This window comes from Vitis vinifera, chromosome 14, assembly GCF_030704535.1.
Source record: "Vitis vinifera cultivar Pinot Noir 40024 chromosome 14, ASM3070453v1".
NCBI lineage: Eukaryota > Viridiplantae > Streptophyta > Magnoliopsida > Vitales > Vitaceae > Vitis > Vitis vinifera.
Window position 1 is genome coordinate 7,483,739 of NC_081818.1, and position 19,509 is coordinate 7,503,247.

At 40.0% G+C, this 19,509-nt stretch overlaps 1 protein-coding gene across 1 annotated transcript in view; it reads right to left on the reverse strand.

The window, feature by feature from the left end:
- The window catches only part of LOC100267561 (mediator of RNA polymerase II transcription subunit 14), a 32,593-nt gene that overhangs the window by 1,753 nt on the left and 11,331 nt on the right, over nt 1–19,509 (reverse strand). Inside the window, exons 3-7 of the mRNA XM_010661571.3 lie at nt 11,611–11,708; nt 8,718–8,892; nt 3,007–4,030; nt 1,876–2,894; nt 2–1,083 (exon numbers count right to left, since the gene is read on the reverse strand). Coding sequence (XP_010659873.1) covers nt 2–1,083; nt 1,876–2,894; nt 3,007–4,030; nt 8,718–8,892; nt 11,611–11,708 — 3,398 coding nt within the window. The remainder of the gene's footprint in view (nt 1; nt 1,084–1,875; nt 2,895–3,006; nt 4,031–8,717; nt 8,893–11,610; nt 11,709–19,509) is intronic.

Genomic DNA, 19,509 nt, shown 5'->3' on the forward strand with positions numbered 1-19,509 from the left:
CCCCACAAAAAATCGCAAGGCAGGCTGTTCCTGGTCCAAATTCAAGAGAGCACCTTCATTGTCCTTTAAAATTGACCCCAGGATCTCTTTTAGAAGATCGGGTAATTGGGCAAAGAGCCATAGCACTCCAAGGTACTTGAGAATACCTCTTAGAACCTTCTTAAGGGCAACGAGGGGAACCCATCCACCCCCATACCCTCCATCATCCCCAAGGCCAATAATGGCCGTATTCAGTTCTCCTCTTACATGTGCAGGGACACCTGCCCCTGGTGATCTCCGTAAAGGCAATCCTGAATTCACCATAGCCAAATTTTGAGATGCGGAAAGGGCACTTCCCACGCGGTTCATGCCAGTTGCTTGGTTTCCTGGCCTAGAAATCCCAGCAGAATTTGGGAGGCCAACTCTATTGCCATTGGCAGCAGAAAGCTGTGAACCAGAACTGGGATTTGGATTATTTGAATTCGCCAATCCAATGGTCTGTTGACCACCAGCAAAATTAGGCTCTAAGCCATTCAATTCCTGAGCAACATGCTCCATAATGAAAGGCCTAAACTGTGGGCACGGCAATGACCCTCCAACTGAAGGGCCACCCTTTGGTGGTGTTGCTGGTTGCAACCAAACCTGATCTCCAGCAAAGCACCGCATGTCAACCGCAAAATATTTACGATAAATAATCCGTATCCAATATGGCCCCCGCAAAACAACTGAGACATCAATGGGCAACAGAGAGCTAGGAACAATGCCAGGACCACCTCGCCCTGCAGCAGCCAACATAGCTGCACCATGTAGGCTATGATTTCCAAGAGGGCCTGAAGCAGCAGATGCAGGTGGGGTTACTCCCGGCCCAGATGTAGCTTGACTAACATTTGTGGTTGAACTGCTCGGCAAAAGTCCCTGTGATGGAATATACCCACTCTGTTTTGGGATTGAAGAGTTGGCTGCTGTTACGCCAGGGACACCTGCAGCAGGACCTGCTCGTGCAGGCCGAGTTGCAGCTGCAAGAGCATGTAGAGGTCCTGCTGTGAGGCGAATGCAATCCAAAAGGGATGCAACTTCTGCTCCATTTATGAAATCTTCAAGGAACTGCACACGATAGAAAAAAATTAAATGCATACAATTTATAGGATACATACTGGAAACTAATGGAACCATATATATAACGTAACAGATCTATAATGAAGGCCAATTTATGCTACAGAGATCAGCTATAAAGCAATCAACAATAAATCAAAAGAAAACATAATATATTGAAGTTCCCTCTTTCCCAGTTAAAATCACATTGCCATCTGAAATAGTTGCCCTTTTAAACTCTGTTAAGTGCTTTAGGGGTAACTATACTCAGCAGAAACTCCATCCAGCTTATTTACATGACCCATCAGCTAACAGCAAAAATATGATATCAAGAACCACCATTTGAAATTTTATTAGGACATTATGAACATCTAATAACAAAATATTTTAAGCAACGGTAGATGATAGTATCAGGATGCTGTTTATGGCAAAAAGGATGCTTACACTAAATAAAAGACAGAAAACCAATAAATTAGCAACATTGGGCTGCAATTTGGATCTCCTTTTACATGACAAATTTTTTTAAAAAGTAAAAAAGAAAATAGATGATGTGTATATATATATATATATATCTTACAAGTGATATCCCAATAACACACAATATTGACAGGCTACGGCAGTGGGCATATGCATAATGCAGCAACTAATTCAAGCTTTAATATTATAATCAGCAGCACCAAAAACTTGCAAGTATTGAAGGTTGAAATTGAAAAACAAGTCTCAATGATTTGTACCATTAAAACCAACAGAAAAAGGGAAAAGAAAGGAGAACAAAAATGAAACAAACTAAGGAGGAATACAAACCTTTGTATGAGGCCAAAGTTGGTCAGGAGAAACATGCATTGTGCAGCCCTCTTTACCTGATTCCCACTCAACTACAAAGCGTGCTAGGACCCCAGAGCCAAAACTAAACCACAAACTCATTAGTCCAACCGCCTCAATTCTAAATGCCCGCCTCATCTGTTCTGATAACTTATCAGAAACCTCAACACCTTTTACTCCAACTGGTGCTTTACCATCACAATTAGCACTGATTTCTTCTGGTTTCTCATCCATTCTCACTCCCAGAAGTTTCCGCATTCCAAGTGCAAACATTCTAGCATTAGAGAGCCTCTGGATATCTGCCACTAACTTTTTAATGCTATCAGCCTCAACAGACTGATAGCTCAGTACAACACCTTCTGGATCATAACGGATATGAGAGTCTATATCAGATGTATTGGCAATGCGTACACCAGAACCCCATGTTGTATTACTGCTTCCCTTTTGAAGTTCCCACAAGTCCCGAAAATGTTGATCAATTATTTTAACATCCCAATACATGCTTCCAGGTCTGCCAAGCCGCAAGCATATGTGTTGCCAAGAATCACCACTGGAAAATGGGAGTCGGAACCATAAGTTTGAGGATGCATTTCTTAAACCTACTTCTTCAACATATGGAATGTCAAGTGCCTCCATCTGGCTAGTTAGTCTGGCATGCTTGATACAAAGAGAACAGTGCCTAACCACATGAAGAAGAGCTGAAACATAGACACTAGAAGGTGCATTCCCTTTATTTGCTTCAGCTATAAGATTACCGTAACTATATCCTTCAGTTTTACAAGCAATTTCTGATGAAATGAGTGCCTGTGACAAAGGCTGTAGAGTGTGAGCTGACTCTGAGATTTTCCTTCTCTTATAAAATCTTGTATTGGCTTCTAAATTTTGAAGAGATGGGATCAAATCCAACATATCAGAAACACTACGTTTTCGCGAGTGTGTATCCTGTTTGGAAACAACATCATGACTTGAGCCATGAAAATTTGCTGAATCTGGAGCTTGGGCTGAAAAAAAGCCACTTTCCAGTCAAATATTGTTAACCAAAAAGAAAAATATGTCTAGTAGAAAACACATACATCCCAATTACTACAGATAAACTCAGAGTAGTTATCTTACATGTGGGACTTGTAACCCATGAGCTAGATCCAGCAGCTCTCAAAGATCCTGGTAGAGGACCAGTAGGTGAGCTTCTTGGTCCATTAGGTTTTGAACTTGAAGCAGGGACTCGAGGACCAGTTGGTCGGGGTGGAGATAGTAGTCGAGATGACCGACTGCCAGAAACTGCTTCCTTTGAAGAATCACTCAGCAATCTAAGATGATCTTCATCCATTGTGGTACCAGAACCAATCTCAAGAGAGTGAGGAGATCTAAGAGAAGCCAAATCCTGATCAGACTTTGAAGCTGAGAGTTTCTTTCCAGCTGCACTCCTTACTGGGGCAGAAGATTGTAAACTCACTGAACTGGACTGCATTGAGCCCTTCATATTGCCTGAAGAATATAGAGAACCACCATAATGGGGTGCTACACTTGAAACCTTAGTGGCATTAATCTGTGATATCTGCATGCCTCCCTCCCACTTAGGAGAGGAGGCTCCAGCTTTCATACCAGGAAGATTCATTGGACCAGCACCAAAATGAGAACCAGGTGAGCTGTATGATGAAGAGAGATTCGGAACAGAGAAAGGGGGCAGAGATGCCCCTTTCTCAAGCTCAAATACTTCATCAACAATAGATGAAAAACTTGTTGGAGGACATCCAGGATTGTGCATGGAACTTTCAAGGCTGAACTCAGAAAGAAGACCATGTTCAGAAGTCTGATTAGGAACCCCAGCATTTGGCAAGAAGGATAGTAGCTTTCCCCAGTCAACAAGGCTCAAATTCAGTTCATCTTCAAACATCTGCATCTGACCAATGTCAATTTTCTTGATGCGTATCACATGATTCATGTCACCAAAAGAACTAGATTTTCCAGATGGATCTGGCTGAGTCTCTAGTAATTTAAAGAGGGGCTTGAAATCCTTATCAAGTTGCATCAGCAAAAAATAAGAACTTCCACAGTCAGGGAACCCCATGAGCAATAAATTTGAACCATTCAAAATGTGCTTGGGCAACTTTACTGCAGCAAAACCATGTTCATACACCTGCAAAAATAAAATCCTGCTTTGTTATGATTCTATAAAAGACAGTCTGCTCTTCTCATACAAAGGCAACACTGCACAATTTTAAACAGATAACTTGATTTGATCAGTTCCAATTTACAAGAATAGTTTGCTAAATCTAAGTTCATGGCAGAAAAAATTTATTTATTTATTTTTTTTTTGATTGGAAACGACACAAAGATATATATGGCAGAAAAAATTTATCTAACTTGAAAATTGGCAAAATCCCATCTAGAACTGAAAATATGAAGCACTTAAGAATATGTAACAAGGAGACTCCTATTTACAATTATTTCCATGCTACAAACCACAATCTGCAAGTTCAACACTGTTCTTAATACAAATGCATCTTAGGTGTAGCTACAGCCTTGGCTGTTTTCAGTTTTTTCCCTGCTGTATCTCCCCTCTCTCCCTTTCTCCTTCCTCTGAGATTCTTGTAACAAATGTGATGATCATTACATAGTGCTTAAACATGAAACTGTTCTAACCCATCCAGATAACTTTTAGGGCTGGTAAAGTGAATGCTAAAATGGCTTTCTTGTTCTACCACATTACAAGTATTCTATTTATTCTTAAGTTAATTCTAATAGCTTAGTATTTGTGGTGGATTTTAATGCCCGGTACATGTTTCCCCTTCAACAAAAATATTACAAAATGAGCACCAAAAAGGGGCGAATGCAACCTATGTAGAAGGGATGCATACAAGGGTCCTCTCAAACAAAAAGAAGACTCCTTACACCTTAAGGAAAACTTACATCATCAATAAAATCTAGAAAGAAAAGCCTTCATCTCCATAGAACTATCAGTCCCCACAAAAAACGAGTACAAAAAAACAATTTTTACCTTCAATTCATACTGGTCTATACTATAAAAAAATTCTTCTACCATGTCCTAGTATACCAAAACAAGTACAGTAGAGTTGCATGCCATCTTTATTTGTCTCCTTACAAAAAAACTCCCCTTCCAACTGTTTGATGTATCCACCATCCACAGTTGACTTAGAAACCACCCATGGAATACCAAAACTTGAAAACCAAAAGGACCACAAAATCCTTCTCACCCCTTGCAGATAAGTACATGGCTGATTCATCATCTTGCTTACACAAACAACACCAATTTGCTAATATCTTTTCTTTTTGCTAAATGCAAAGTAAGAAAATTCTCCAAGTTACCTATCAAAAAGGAAAGAAGAAGAAAAGAATCCTCTCCCAAATTGCTACCAAGTAAAAAATAAATAAAAGAAAAAAAATTGGAGCAGCAAGTGATCACCAGATCTATCTACATGGAAAAGAGATTCTACCATCCAAGTTCAGAGCCTTATAGTATATCTGCACAGAGAATCTTCCATTATGCATACTAGGAGAAACAACTAGCATTCGTTCGGTAGCCATATTAGGTTCCCCCAGGACATAATTATAATTAGTGATTTTAGGTTTTTATGATAGTGCCATATGATGTTGTTAATAACATACTATATATGCAATTACATTGGGTGGTGACCTAGGCAATTTGCCTATTGCATGACTGCAGTGCTAGTCTTGAACCTAGTGTGCATATCAGCAAGGTTGGTTAAGATACTCCCCACATGGATGCTCCTTTAATGGGAAGCATCAAGTTGAATTTTGATGGGTTGCATGGGTGACGCAGAAGAGTTATGAATTGGGGGGAAGGTTCATGGAGCATCATGGAATCAAGGTTCAAAGAATCGACCCAATGTAGCACAACTCAGCTGAGTTGTATCCACCTCGGATCTTTCCGTGACAAGTCTGATACCCAATACCATCTTAATCATAAACTCGGCTAAGAATTGATTAAACTAGATTGACTGGTCGAGATTCCAAGTTAAGTTGGTTGAATCATCTAAGTTATCCAAGCATTCCCTTGTTTTACCCAAGAATCATTTTTTCCCCTTTCAAATCACAAGGAGTAATCAAAATTGAGAGATCTCTAAAAAATCAAAGATTTTCTTCAAAAGGAAGAGTTTTAAAATCCATGACCTAAACCATGAAGAAAGAAGACATCCCTTCCTGTCAACACATTGCTGTGGTGATTGTCTAACCAATGAGAAACATCAAATTCTTCCATCAAAAATGACCTCAGCATGTTGGCTCCCTCTTTGCTCTGGCTTCGTGATGTCACTGGTGTGGTGTGGGCATGGACTTCAAAGGAGGTTCTCTACCTCTACCGAACTAGGTATGCTTTCTATTTGTGGTGTGGGATTGAGAATTTGAAGATAAAAGGGGTAAATGTATTATTTTATATAAAAATGATTTATGACTACAAATGGTCATGTGTGTCATGAATGGGAATTTGAAGATTATTATTTTATATACTAAGCTATGGTTTGAATTGCTTCAATTTGGTTAATGCATTATTTCATATGGTAATTGTATCATATATATATATATATATATATATCATATATGGTGTATTATTTTATATGCTAACTTATTGTTAATAATACATTGAAACCATTCCCTTTATTATTATATTAGTATGTCTTTAAGTTTATCGATTTCTAAAGTTTATTTAATTATATTTATTTTTTAAAACAATTTTCATAATATTTTTATAAATTTTTTAACTTCTTAATCTATCTTATTATGTGTATCACCCGATACCAAACCAAGACACCAAGACTGATGTGCCTTGGAACCCTCCAAGTCAATAACTAATAACACAACGTTGAGCCATGCATGAAATATCAATAAGAGCATCCTCAAGAAATATAGGAGTGGGTCTACCCATTAAGGTAGAGCTTTTCGGCGCAAATGCATACTTACTGTATGTTTTGTGTGGCCTTTTTTGGCTCCTTAATCCATACTGCTCTTTTGCCTATCAAAAATAAAATAAAAAAATGATGCAGGGCTTTTAGCCTTGTTCGAAGGCCTAAAGCTTGCTAAGGCTAAGGGTTTATCCAACCTTTCTAGTAGAGGGGGATTCTATGATAGTCTTATATTAGGTAAATAAGGAGAATATCATAGAGGTTTTGATGAATGGTTGCACCAACGGAAATTTAAGTCTAAATACAATTAAAACCATTTGATAAGTAAAACTTAAATTCTTAAACCTGTTTATAAATTTTCCCATACACCCTATGATGACATTTTAAAAAATTCTCTAAATAGTATTATCTCCATAAAATTTATGACTATCTATCCTTCATGAAGAAATCTATGTACAGAAGGGTGTGGAGATTTCATCATTAGAGAGAGGTGGAGCTGTAAGGAGGTAGGGGTCCTAGATGCAAGGGGCCATGGGCTGCTATCAAGAAGGGGTGGAATGTCTTCCATAGATCAACTGCCATTTTGGTCCCCTCAGAGGACCATCTTCCACTCTGATGTGTGTGGGAAATGAGCGCTTAAGTTCCTATTCCTAGTTCTTCTCCTCGATGTGGATAGGAATCTTATTAGTGTGTGGGCATTGGAATTCAAGTTTTGCTATAAATTTTTATAATTAGGAACTCAAGCTCGTACCAACCTTCTTAGTCACTATCCACAATTACAACATCAGATAGGATATGGAGGACTCTTTATTCTAGAATTGCTCTAGCAAGGATGTTTTTCAGTAAATCCTTCTTCAAGGTGCTCTCCTCTAGGAGCATTTCTCCTTTTTCTTGGCGTGGGAATCTTGTGTGCCTTGTAAGGTGGATTTCTTCACTTGCCAAGTGGCGTGGGGGGAGGATTCTCCATGGAACATTCAATTCTAAGTTTAAAAGCTCTATGCATGAACTCTTTATTTATGTGCTCTAAGGCTTGGATCCCATTGATTGGCTGTAGTCAGCTTAGATCATGTTTGTGGCTGCTTTTTTCCTTTATTTGTATTTTTTTTGGAGTTCCTTTATTTGTTTCACCCTTCATGGCACCTTTAATATATCATTGTTGCCTATTGGAAAGGGTTTCATCATTCCACTATAACAGCCACTTTCTGTGCAGACCTAATTACAGATGAATCAAACAGAGATATGAGAAGAAAATTGTGACATTGGAACCACTCTCATTTACATGACAAAGAAAATTCAGTCTTTGAGAATATCCTTAGCTTAGCAAATAAATCAATAGAGGCTAGAGCAGCCTTTTAACACAGAACCTGGACCTATAAAAAAGAACACAAAAGAGATAGAGATGATAATTCCCTGTAATCAAACTGTTTTCTCAAGATAAGACAACTCTTTAGCACCATCAAAATCGAAAAGTGAATAATAGTCAGTAGAGCATGGAGATGCCTGTTACCAGTGAGATTCAATGTGTGAAAGACCTGAGGACTAACAGGGCTTGGTTTAAGAAAAGGGTAAAATTAGCATCTAAAAGTTATGAAACATTAAAAACCACCAATCATTACTATGCTTAAATTAAGTCAAGTCTCTGAAAATTTCGAGTCAGCTGTAGGAGAATTAGTTTTACTTTGTAACTGCTTTACATTATTAGATGCACTAAATTACAAAGACCGCTTACTTTCTTAGTTTTTAGGACTTAACATTGATTAGCAAACAACCCCTAAGTCTTCTACAAGTTATGCCAAGGAATAATGACATCAAAACATTTCTGAATTTCCAATGTGCCCTCCCCTGCTGCAGACCACTAATAAATAAGAACATTTTAAGCCAAACTGCAAAGTTCAATCCATGAAACTTCTTTAGGTAAGGGGAAAAAAAAGGGGCATTGTTTACCTCAAGGCCTAAAAAACTGCCAATTGATGCAAACAAATGCAGAATACTTTTGCTTCTCAAGCTTATAAAGACTTCAGCTGCAGTCATACTCCCCTGATTTAAAGCTTCTTCACAATCTGACAATGTTGAAGGTGTAAGAATATTCCTGGATGACTGAAGAAGAAAGCGCCCATTCCTGCAAGTCAGAGAAGAAACTAAGAAAATCCTTAGAAGAAAAAGAAAATAAAGTTAGGTTCTTGAATAGAACCAGGTATAATCGTCAGCAACCCATTTTGCTCAGTTTTGGTTGCTTTATTCTCAGTAACAGAAACTTAGATGAAGACGACGATACATAACAATTGTTAGGAAGAAACAAAAACAGAAGAAACACATCTGATGAACCAAATTTTTTAATCCCACTTACAGAAAGCACCTTTTGCTGCTGAGCTTGTTAATCCAAGCATGTTTTTGATTCAAGCTTCTTTCTCTTTTGACCTCAAAGTAACTTTTAAAGAATAGTGAAATAATCTTTTAAGACGAGGTTTAAAATTGATCGTTCTTAGAAATTACCCAAAAAAATAAAATTTGCTTTTATTGTAAGAATTGCATATCATATATATCATGAATTATATAAGTGTCATAAGATAGTGAAGATGCAATACATATTAGTGGCATGCTTTGATTAACTAGTTTTTGGGCCACTTTGGTGCCTTTGCATGCATTGTGTATACTTTTTTGCACCTGCTTAGGTGCTATTAATACAACTATTTTTTTACCTATCCAAAAAAAAAAAAAAATTATTCCCTAAGGCCTGACCAATGTGGCCTAGAGACTGGGATAGACTCAGTGAGCTTGATTGGGTTCTACCTAGAAGTGCAAAGGAGATGTTTATAATTTGCTTTATGGGTTTTGGGGCACTGGTAAGAGTTATATTGAGCATTGTTATAGCTTTACTTTCCTTAGGACTATCTACTGGGAAAGAGATGCATGAATTGTTTAGGATAAGTGGAGACTAAAGGATACAATATAGAATTTGTATTATTTCTCCTCCTTTCTTGGCTTCCACCAGAAAAGCCTTTGTTCGGACTTCAAAGGGCCTTCTTTCCTTGATTGAAACCTTGTGTGCATCTACAGGAGAATGGCTGAAGAAATTCTTCCTATTTAGAGCTTGCCTTATGAGGGTTGTGTGAAATTGAATTTTGATGGATGCTCTTTAGGCAACCTAGCACAGCTAACATTGGTGGAGTGCTAAGGTATCACCATGGTGTAGTGCTTAAAGCCTTCTCCAAACCCTGCAGTGGAGGGAGATTCCGCTATTGTCATTTCCCTTGGTCTTTACAACCTTGTAGTGGAGGGAGATTCTGTCATTGTCATTTTACACATGACCAAGAAGGAAAAGGATTCACAGAAATTTGATGGGTGGCTACACCAAATTTTTTTATATCTTGAAGGAGCCAAACTTTTGGTCTCTTTTGTACTAGATTTTTTCCCTGCCCAAGAAACATGCAGAGGTTCTCTGAGTTGTCTTTGTAATCTTCCTAAATACAAATTGTTTCAGTTTTTTTGTCAAAAGGAATTCTAAATTTTGGTCGGATTGTACTAGCAGTAGGATATTTTATCCTTCTTGCTTCTATCTTATTAATTGAAAGATAAAAAGATTATAGATATATATTAGAAAGACATCAATCAATAAAAAGCATAACCTATTTACTAAGAGAATATACAAAGCATATCAGAGGCAGAAAAGCCACAAAGAAGAAAAAAAGGCACAGTTTGAAAAGTACAAGGTGAACCAAAAGGCAAAGGTCTCTTAAGGTCTAGGCACAAGGCACAACCCACTTGAGCAAAGTGAGGCACAATCACAACATGTTCAAATTGCAAATCTGGACATGCAGACATTTGTCACACACTCGTACATCACCAAATATGATCCAAAAATTGTAATCCAAATAACAAATTATTAAGATTCTAATCATTTAAAATATATAATTATATAAAATCTCAATACCACAAGCAGCAATTTCAAGCATAGAACATATTAAATTGCGATTAGAGAGGAGACCATGTGGAGGTGGGGGTGGGGGTGCAGGGTTGTTTGGGGGTCATAAGTTGGATTTGGTAAAAGCAAAAGGATGACGTTTTAGCTTTAGTTTCTCCTAAAGAATAGGGCAAATGTTTTGCCTTTGCTTTGCTGTGAAGCTCAGAAAAGGGCCAATATGACATCATTTAGACTCAAATTAAAAAATAAAAAATAAATTAAAAAAATGACAAGGCACGCCTTTTCAACAATCAAGGCACCAAAACTAGGGAGTTGATGCACCTCAGGCCTAGGCATGCCTTTAACAGCTATGAAAAAGGGACTACAACAGTAACAGGCTAAACCATCCTTAAGGTAGGATGCAGCAATATAATTCCACCTTTCCATGAAATCAGTTTAATTTAATAATCATGATCTCAGAATCAAATAGAATGAAATGCTACATTTTATCAATGCTAGATGGGCAGAGGATGTGCATACATGAGAATTTAAGATGTGGAAAAAGAAATTAAATTTGTAAAATAAGCTTAAGAGGTATTAGATATGACATGTGAAATAAGAAGCTGTAAACATAATGATTGTGAACCCATTATTATGTATTTATCAAAACAGTAAGGGGGGTTTACTCGGGTAATTTTATACATGGGCCACCAATTAGTCTCTTTACTTAATAATAGTAATACATAAAGATGCCCCTTATTTTGGTCATAAAATGTTATCTTTCGTCTTAGCATCCATACTCTTGCACATATGGACGTTATGATCAACTCACAGTAACTTAGAATCTAGTAGAGTATTCATTGGAGAAAGATAGCATCCACAGATAAAAAACATTTATGAAACAAATATAGTTATTCTGCATGAAACAAGAAAAACCTTATGTTTATGCCAAGCGTGAAAAATGAGGAGCCATAAGCACGAACGCGCAATACTTCCTGCCCTTCACATTCCCTGGCATTGGACTTAATATCTTTCTGCAAATGGACATAATAAAAGATTATCATTTGTTGATAACAATCACAAGATCATGACCTCCATCCAGCAATTGCACAAAATATAAAGAAATAGACTCATTAAAACGCTGTCAACCAAAAATGGAAGAAAAAGACAATTTTTTCCATCCTTTACCACCAAATAGGAGTTACCATTAGTACCAAAAAAAAACCAGAATTTTTGCATGTCAATTATGTAGATTTCTTCATCACACTAATCCATTAACAAGTCAAATATGTCAGAAGATATAAATTAATTAAAAGACTGCAAATGGTCCAACTAAAACTTGTCATTTTAGACAGTCTAGACGGTGGCCCATATGAATTTAAAACTAGGGCAATCACTAATGAGACACTTAGGGAATCTAGCACATAACCTTATATCATGTCAAAAGTATGCTATAATATATTCATATATGATAAATTCATAAATATGTAAATCAATTAAACTCATAAACAAGGAGTTCCTATTGGTGAAAAAGAAACCAGAAACTTTTTTGAATGTCAATTATGCAAGTTTACTTGGCACATTAATCTATAAACATGTCAAAAATGTCAGCCGATACTAATTGACTAAAAAAACAATAAATGATCCAACTAAAAATTGTCATCTTAGACAGTATGGATGGTGGTTTCAATAAATTTAATTAACTCAAGAAATGACTAATGATATGCACATGGGGAATCTAGAACACAGCCTATATCATGACGAGAGCATAACATATACTCAAATATGATGAATTTGCAAATATATAATTTAAACAGTGGTGCATAAAGAATGAATAATATTGAACTAAATCATAAAAAACATATGCCAACAATATCAAACAAACATTACTTGTTACCTAGGCTGTCCCTAAATAACCAATCAACACATAACCACAATCATTTTCTAGAATCTGACAAATTCATTTGGAGACGTAGTTTCTTTTTTTCTTCAAAAAGGTTTCCAGAACCACAGCGATTCCACAGGATTGAAAATGCCAAAGCCCAAAGATGTCTGGTACATAGAACAGTATTTTAAGGCTGTTCTTGCTCCTTTTGACAACCAAGTCACTATGGTAATAGTGTATCCTCCTAATTCCCACCTGTTGCCCCTCAAAGAAAACTGGAGAAAACCTTAAACATCTAGCACCTCCAGCAGCACTAAACTCCTCTCTGTGAACTTCCAATATGAAAGAGGGCAAAACACTCAAAATCTTTGGAAACAGATAGCTAAGAAACATTCTGAAAATCAGTTTGATAAACAACTATTTATATTCAAACAGATGGCTAAGAAATGATATTTTGTTTGTTAAAGGAAACAAAGATTTCATTAGAGGAAAAAAGGGAATTATAAAGAAGGGCATCCTCCAAGAATAAATAGAAGAACACGGTCTACTAGAAAAGGAAGCAACAATAGTAAAAATATCTTCTTCCCAGTACATCCTGGAGGCAAAACCATCTCCGGGAGTCATGAAATTCCTCTTAAGCTTTCTACCTAAGCAGAACCACATTTAGCCAACAGCACACAGCTGTGACTACAGTGACAGCAAGGAGTGTCTGGTAGTTTGGGGGTTGGCAAGTGAAAGACTGGTTTTTTGTAGTTGATTTTCTTTTAACCCCTGTTGGCACTCAAACCTAGAACCTCCCACATCCCCACCCCAACCCCTCACCACTAGAGCCAAGCCTCAAGGCAATTTTGTGGAAGACAATAAACAAGTTGGGTTTTGGTCCTTAAACACCTAAGGCCATTTTTTATCTTCTCCCACCCTCAATTAATAGACATAGAGTGTCTAACAGGGGAAGTCAGTGAAAAAATCAGAACTAGAGGGAACATCCACACAACTAGATCAATCCCTAGGGAACAAAGCATAATTATTCTTTTTTTGGATGCAGCATTGATTGCCAATGAAGTTGTAGACTCAAGGTTGAAAAGTAACGAATGCAATGTTCTTTGTAAGTTTGACATTGAGAAGGCATATGATCATGTAAATTGGAATCTCTTGTTGTTGGTATTGCAAAAGATGGGATTTGGGGAGAAGTAGATTGGTTGGATAAAATGGTACATCTCAACAGTAAAGTTCTCCGTTCTTGTCAATGGAACCCCAATCGCTTTTTTTCAAAGCACTAGAGGCTTGAGACAGGGGGACCTCTCTCTCCCTCTTTATTTGTGATTGCCATGGAGATATTTAGTTGTCTCCTTAAGAGGACGATGAGTGGCGGTCATCTTTCTGGGTGGCAGGTGAGGGGCAAGGGCAGAGATGAGATTCAAATCTCCCACTTATAGTTTACTGATGATAATCTCGTGTTTTGTGAGGTGTCACAGGATCAGATGACTTATCTAAATTGGTTGCTTATGTGGTTTGAGGCCATTTTAGGGTTGAGAATCAATTTGGACAAAAGGGAGTAAATTCCTATGGGGAGGATGGATGATTTAGATGACTTGGCATTGGAGTGGAGTTGTCTCTTTTGTGCATGTCAAAACTGTTAAACTGAGGTTAGAGCATATTCAAAGGGATTTTTTGTGCGACAATAGGACACTTGTGCAAAAACCTTAGTTAGTAAGATGGAAGACGATCTATTCAGATAGAAGGACAAGGGGGGTTTGGGCCTGAGGTATATTTCAATGATGAGCAAAGCTCTCCTTTATAAGTAGAGTTGGCGCTTTATCAATGAAAGAGGAGCGCTTTGGAAGCAAGTTATTTGCTAGAAGTATTGTGAAGATGAAAGGGGTGGCATTCTCGTGAGGTGAGAGATGGGCATGGTGTTGTCCTTTGGAAAACCATAAGAAAGGAGTGGGATCTTTTGAGCAGCCGAATTTCTTTCTCAGTGGGTAATGGTCGGAGAGTGAGATTCTAGAAGGATAAGTGGTGTAGAGACGAACTGTTATGTGTTTCCTTCCCCTCCTTATTTGCCCTAACCGTTCCTAAGGAAGCGTGGGTGGCAGACATTTCAAACTCAAAAGGCGAAGGAGGTGGATGGGCTCCTTGCTTTTCTACATCGTTTAATGATTGGGAGGTAGAAAGGGTGGAGTGCTATCTGTTAAAGCTTTAAGGAAAAAGGGTGTATAAAAATGAGGAAGACAAAGTGATTTGGGCAATTTCAAGGAGTGGGAATTTTTTTATCAAACCCCTCTATTCCATTTTGGAGCTCGATGACCCTTTATTGTTCCCATGGAGCATCATTTAGAGTTCTTGTGCACCACCCAAGGTGGCTTTCTTGGCTTGGGAGGCCACATAGGGGAAGCCATAACTTTGGATCAAGTCTAGAGGAGGGAGTTTTCTTTGGTAAACAAATGTTTTCTCTGTCACTCTAAAGAAAAACTGTTGATCATATTCTTCTCCATTGTGCAAAGACAAGGATTCTATGGCAGCTACTTTTCACTCTCTTTGGAGTGTCTTGGGTTCTCTCCTCTTCAATTAAAGAGAAACTACTTGGTGACTTGGGTCCTTTGTGGGTAAAGTGCACAAAAAAGTCTAGGAAGGCGGCCCCATTATGTATCTTTTGGATTATTTGGAAGGATAGGAATATGCTAGCTTTGATAATGCGGAGTTTTAAAAGGGACTGATGGCTGCCTTCTCGGAGGGAGAAGGAGCTCCGAAGGGGGGCAAGTGCTGGTTTGCTGTGGAATCAAAGACTTTTGAGATCTCTATTGAAGAGACTCGAGGCAAACTGAGGGGGATTATTCTGGAGAGAAGCAAAGGCTTATCTTCCTGGATAAAATTTGGAGAAAAGAGCCTCAGTTCTCTGTTGGAAGGAGTGGAAGAGTGGTGCAGAGAAGAATCAAGTTCAAGGAGCCTTAGAGCTTGGGAAGAAGGAGGAAGGAAATATAGGTTGGAGTGTCGTTCAAATGCTGCAGGTAGGTATCTGCTATATTCAGTGAGGGACTCGGAGGCAAAGAGGTTTTGTCTGGTTTTCCCAGAAGGTAAGGGCTTAGTAGGTGGTTGGTTCATGCTGGCTCAGAAGCTAAGAGCCCTTGGAATAACTTCTCAACCCATGAAGAAGTTTGATCTGGGTAATTCCACCTCTGTAAAGGAAGATTATAGAGGTAAAGGAAAAGAGAAAGGGAAAGGAGTTATTCCAGATGCTGAAAGAGTGGAGAAAGGAGATTTAGGGGAAGCTTTATGGGTGGATGTTGGTGAGCGAGACTTGACCAGAAGGGAAGTGCAGCTTAGCCGCTGTTTGGTAGGATGTTTTGGTGATAGTGTGGAGGATGTTCCGCCTTTGTCCTTTTTGGAAGAATGGGCGTATGATAGCTGGTCTCTCAAGGGAGGTTTAAAAATCTCCCGGTTGGGTGGAGCCTTAGTGTTGTTCGAATTTGAAGACAAAGTGGATGCGGAATGGGTGCTATTAAGGGGTAGTAGAAGGCTCCAGAGGAGAGAGTTTTTCTTGCAGAAATGGGGACCTGAAGTGGGTTGTTGCAGAAATGGAAGCCACCCAAAGGATGTGTGGGTGAAAGTAGTCGGACTACCACTTCATCTTTGGAGTAGAGAAGTGTTCAAGAGTATAGGAGAGAGATGCGGGGGATTCATAGCTGTGGATGAGGATACAACCTTTTTCTCCGAGCTACAGTGGGCTCGCATTTTGGTGAAAGCTCCGGGAAAGATCAAACAGGGTACACTACAGGTGATAGCCGGAAAATGCTGCTGGACGGTGAGTCTTTGGTGGGAAAATCCCCCATGGTTCTCGGAGGTGGTAGAGAGGCGGGAGGTCAGGGATGAGGGTAGGGGAGAATCACGCGCCAGTGGTAGCGTGAGAGGTTTTCAAAATGGCAAAAGTGGTCTGCAGGTTCAGGCGTCAGGGATTCAGGTTGAGTGTGGCAGAGGGCAAGGTGAGGCGGCAGTTGCAGGGGTGGATGAGGGAAGGAGGCCCTTCGCAGGTGATCTGGGCCATTTAAACAACGGGTTTGGGCCCAGTAAAGAGAAGGGACAGGCATATAAAGGCATGAGTGTCTTGGGCTTAAGTGAGGACAGGTTTTGGGCCAAAAGCCCACTACCCGCTAGTTTTAAAAAGAAGGGCTGGGGGTGGGCTTCTAAGCCCACTTCTGGAATGGAGTTGGAGGTGCGGTCCTCCTCGGCTAGGGCTTCCTCTGTTCCCGCGGAGACTGAAGAGGGGTTGGATCCAGAGCTCAGGGTGTTCCAAGCTGAAAATGCCGTCGGGTCGACGCCGCGTGGATGGAGAGGCACCGACGAGGCTCTAATGGAGGAGGCTTCCAGGTACGATGCTGGTCCTTCTCCTCTTTCTCAGCTGGGGCATCGGGGACACTCCCACCTTTCTTCTTCTTCTTTTGGGGGCATCGCCGAGGCCGTCGGGACTTCGGAGGGGGTGATTGTTGGTGCGGAAGGGGAGTTGGACTGTTATGAGATAAGTTTGGGGAGAATCAATGCCGCGTCGGCTTGCGGGGATGGGAGTGGACTTTTTCGGGACTCGGGTGATGCCGAAAAAGAAAATGAGCTAGCTCTGGTACCAGTTGGGGAGTTTGTTATGAGTCTTTGTGAGGAAGAGGAAGCATGTCACAGAGAAGAAGGGGAAAGTGGGGAAGGATGGAGTACTAGTAGCCTTGCGAGATTCAGCCACTGTTTGGGGATGCCAACGGAAGGCTTCGAAGAGGAAATCTTATATCTCTTAAGAAGAATGAAGGGGAGAATGGAGCAAAAGGGCAGGGAAGGGGTGACTAGGAAGAAGAGCCTAAAATCTTCAAAATCCAGTAGGGAACTCAAGAAGCTGGAGTGGACGGTTAGTTACAAAAAGGCGAAAATGGGATCTAGCACGGGGTTTTCTGGAGGGGCTTCAGGATCAGGGTGTAAATGAAGATAAGAATTTTGTCATGGAATGTTAGAGGGGCTAATGATAGGGATAAAAGGAGGATCATCAAGTCAGTTATTAAATCCCAGAGAGTGGACGTGGTGTGTTTACAGGAAACTAAAATTAAAGAAATGTCTACGGGGCTTGTTCGAAGTTTGGGGGTGGGAAGAAATATAGAGTGGAGAGCAGTCAACTCTAGGGGAGCAGCTGGGGGTATTTTGGTGTTCTGGGACAACAGGGTGGTGGAGCTGGTGGGATGGGAACAAGGAGTGTTCTCAATTTCGTGCCGGTTCAAAAATTGTGTGGATGGTGTTGTATGGGTGTTCACTGGGGTGTATGGGCCGGTTTGCAGTGGTGATAGAGAGGAGTTTTGGGAGGAACTTGGTTCAGTTAAAGGACTATGGAGGGACCCTTGGTGTGTGGGAGGGGATTTCAACTTGGTAAGGTTTCCAGAGGAGCGTAGCAGACGAGGTGGTCTTACAGCTTCTATGAGGAGATTCTCAGAAGTGGTTGAGGATCTGGAGCTCAGGGACTATCCATTGCGGGGGGGTCCGTTTACTTGGAGAGGGGGTTTGAACAACCGGGTCCAGTCTAGGCTGGATAGGTTCTTAGTGACGGATAATTGGGATAACATGTTTAATGGTGCTGTACAGGGCATTCTCCCGAGACCTGTCTCGGATCACTTCCCCATTCTCTTGGAAGGAGGAGGTTTGAAGAGGGGTCCTTCCCCTTTCAGGTTTGAGAACATGTGGTTGGAGGAGGGGGGTTTTAAAGACAAGTTGAAGACGTGGTGGGGGAGTTTAAAGTTTACTGGGTCAGCCAGCTACATTTTAGATGCTAAATTGAGGGCCCTTAAAAACATTTTGAAGATTTGGAATAAGGAGGAGTTTGGGTTAGTTGAGGATAAAAAGGGTGAAGCTCTTAAACAAGTTGAGTACTGGGATGAAAAGGAGAAATATGATGTTTTAAATATGGAAGATTGTGAAGCAAGAAATGGAGCAAGGGAGGCCTACAAGTCTTGGGTGATAAAAGAAGAGATTTTCTGGAGACAGAAGTCTAGGGAGTTGTGGTTGAAGGAGGGGGATAATAATACCAGATTCTTTCATAGGATGGCGAATGCTCATTGTAGAAGAAACTGGCTGTCCAAGTTGAAAGTTAATGGTTGTTGGCATTCAGAGGAAAATAACTTAAGAAACAGTGTGGTGGGGGCGTTTCAAGAGCTGTACCAAGAAGAAGAGGGGTGGCGTCCTAGTGTTGACGGGATCTCTTTTATGAGGTTAGATATCAGTGAGGCTGAGGGGTTGGAGATCCCTTTCGTGGAGGAAGAGGTGTTAGCAGCTCTTACGGACCTAGGCAAAGACAAAGCCCCGGGGTCGGATGGCTTTACAATGGCGTTCTGGCTTTATGGGTGGGATGTGGTGAAGTTTGAAATTATGGGATTTTTTAGAGAATTCCATGAAAGGGGCAGATTTGTAAAATCCCTAAATGCAACCTTCTTGGTTTTAGTCCCTAAGAAGGGAGGGGCAGAAGATTTGAAAGATTTTAGACCGATTAGCCTTGTGGGAAGCCTGTACAAGTTGTTGGCCAAGGTATTGGCAAATAGACTCAAGAAGGTTATGGGAAAAGTGATTTCGGAACCCCAAAATGCCTTTGTGGAGGGTAGGCAAATTCTTGATGCAGTTTTGATTGCTAATGAGGCTGTGGACTCCAGATTGAAAAGCAATCAAGGGGGCGTAATGTGCAAATTGGATATAGAGAAGGCTTTTGATCATGTTGGCTGGAAGTTCTTGTTGACTGTGTTAAAGCAAATGGGATTTGGGCAGAGATGGATTATGTGGATAGAGTGGTGTATCTCAACTGTTAGATACTCCGTTCTGATAAATGGCTCTCCTTCCGGATTCTTCCAAAGCTCAAGGGGTCTGAGGCAAGGGGACCCCCTATCCCCTTACCTGTTCGTGATAGCTATGGAGGTGTTTAGTTGCTTAATGAGAAGGGC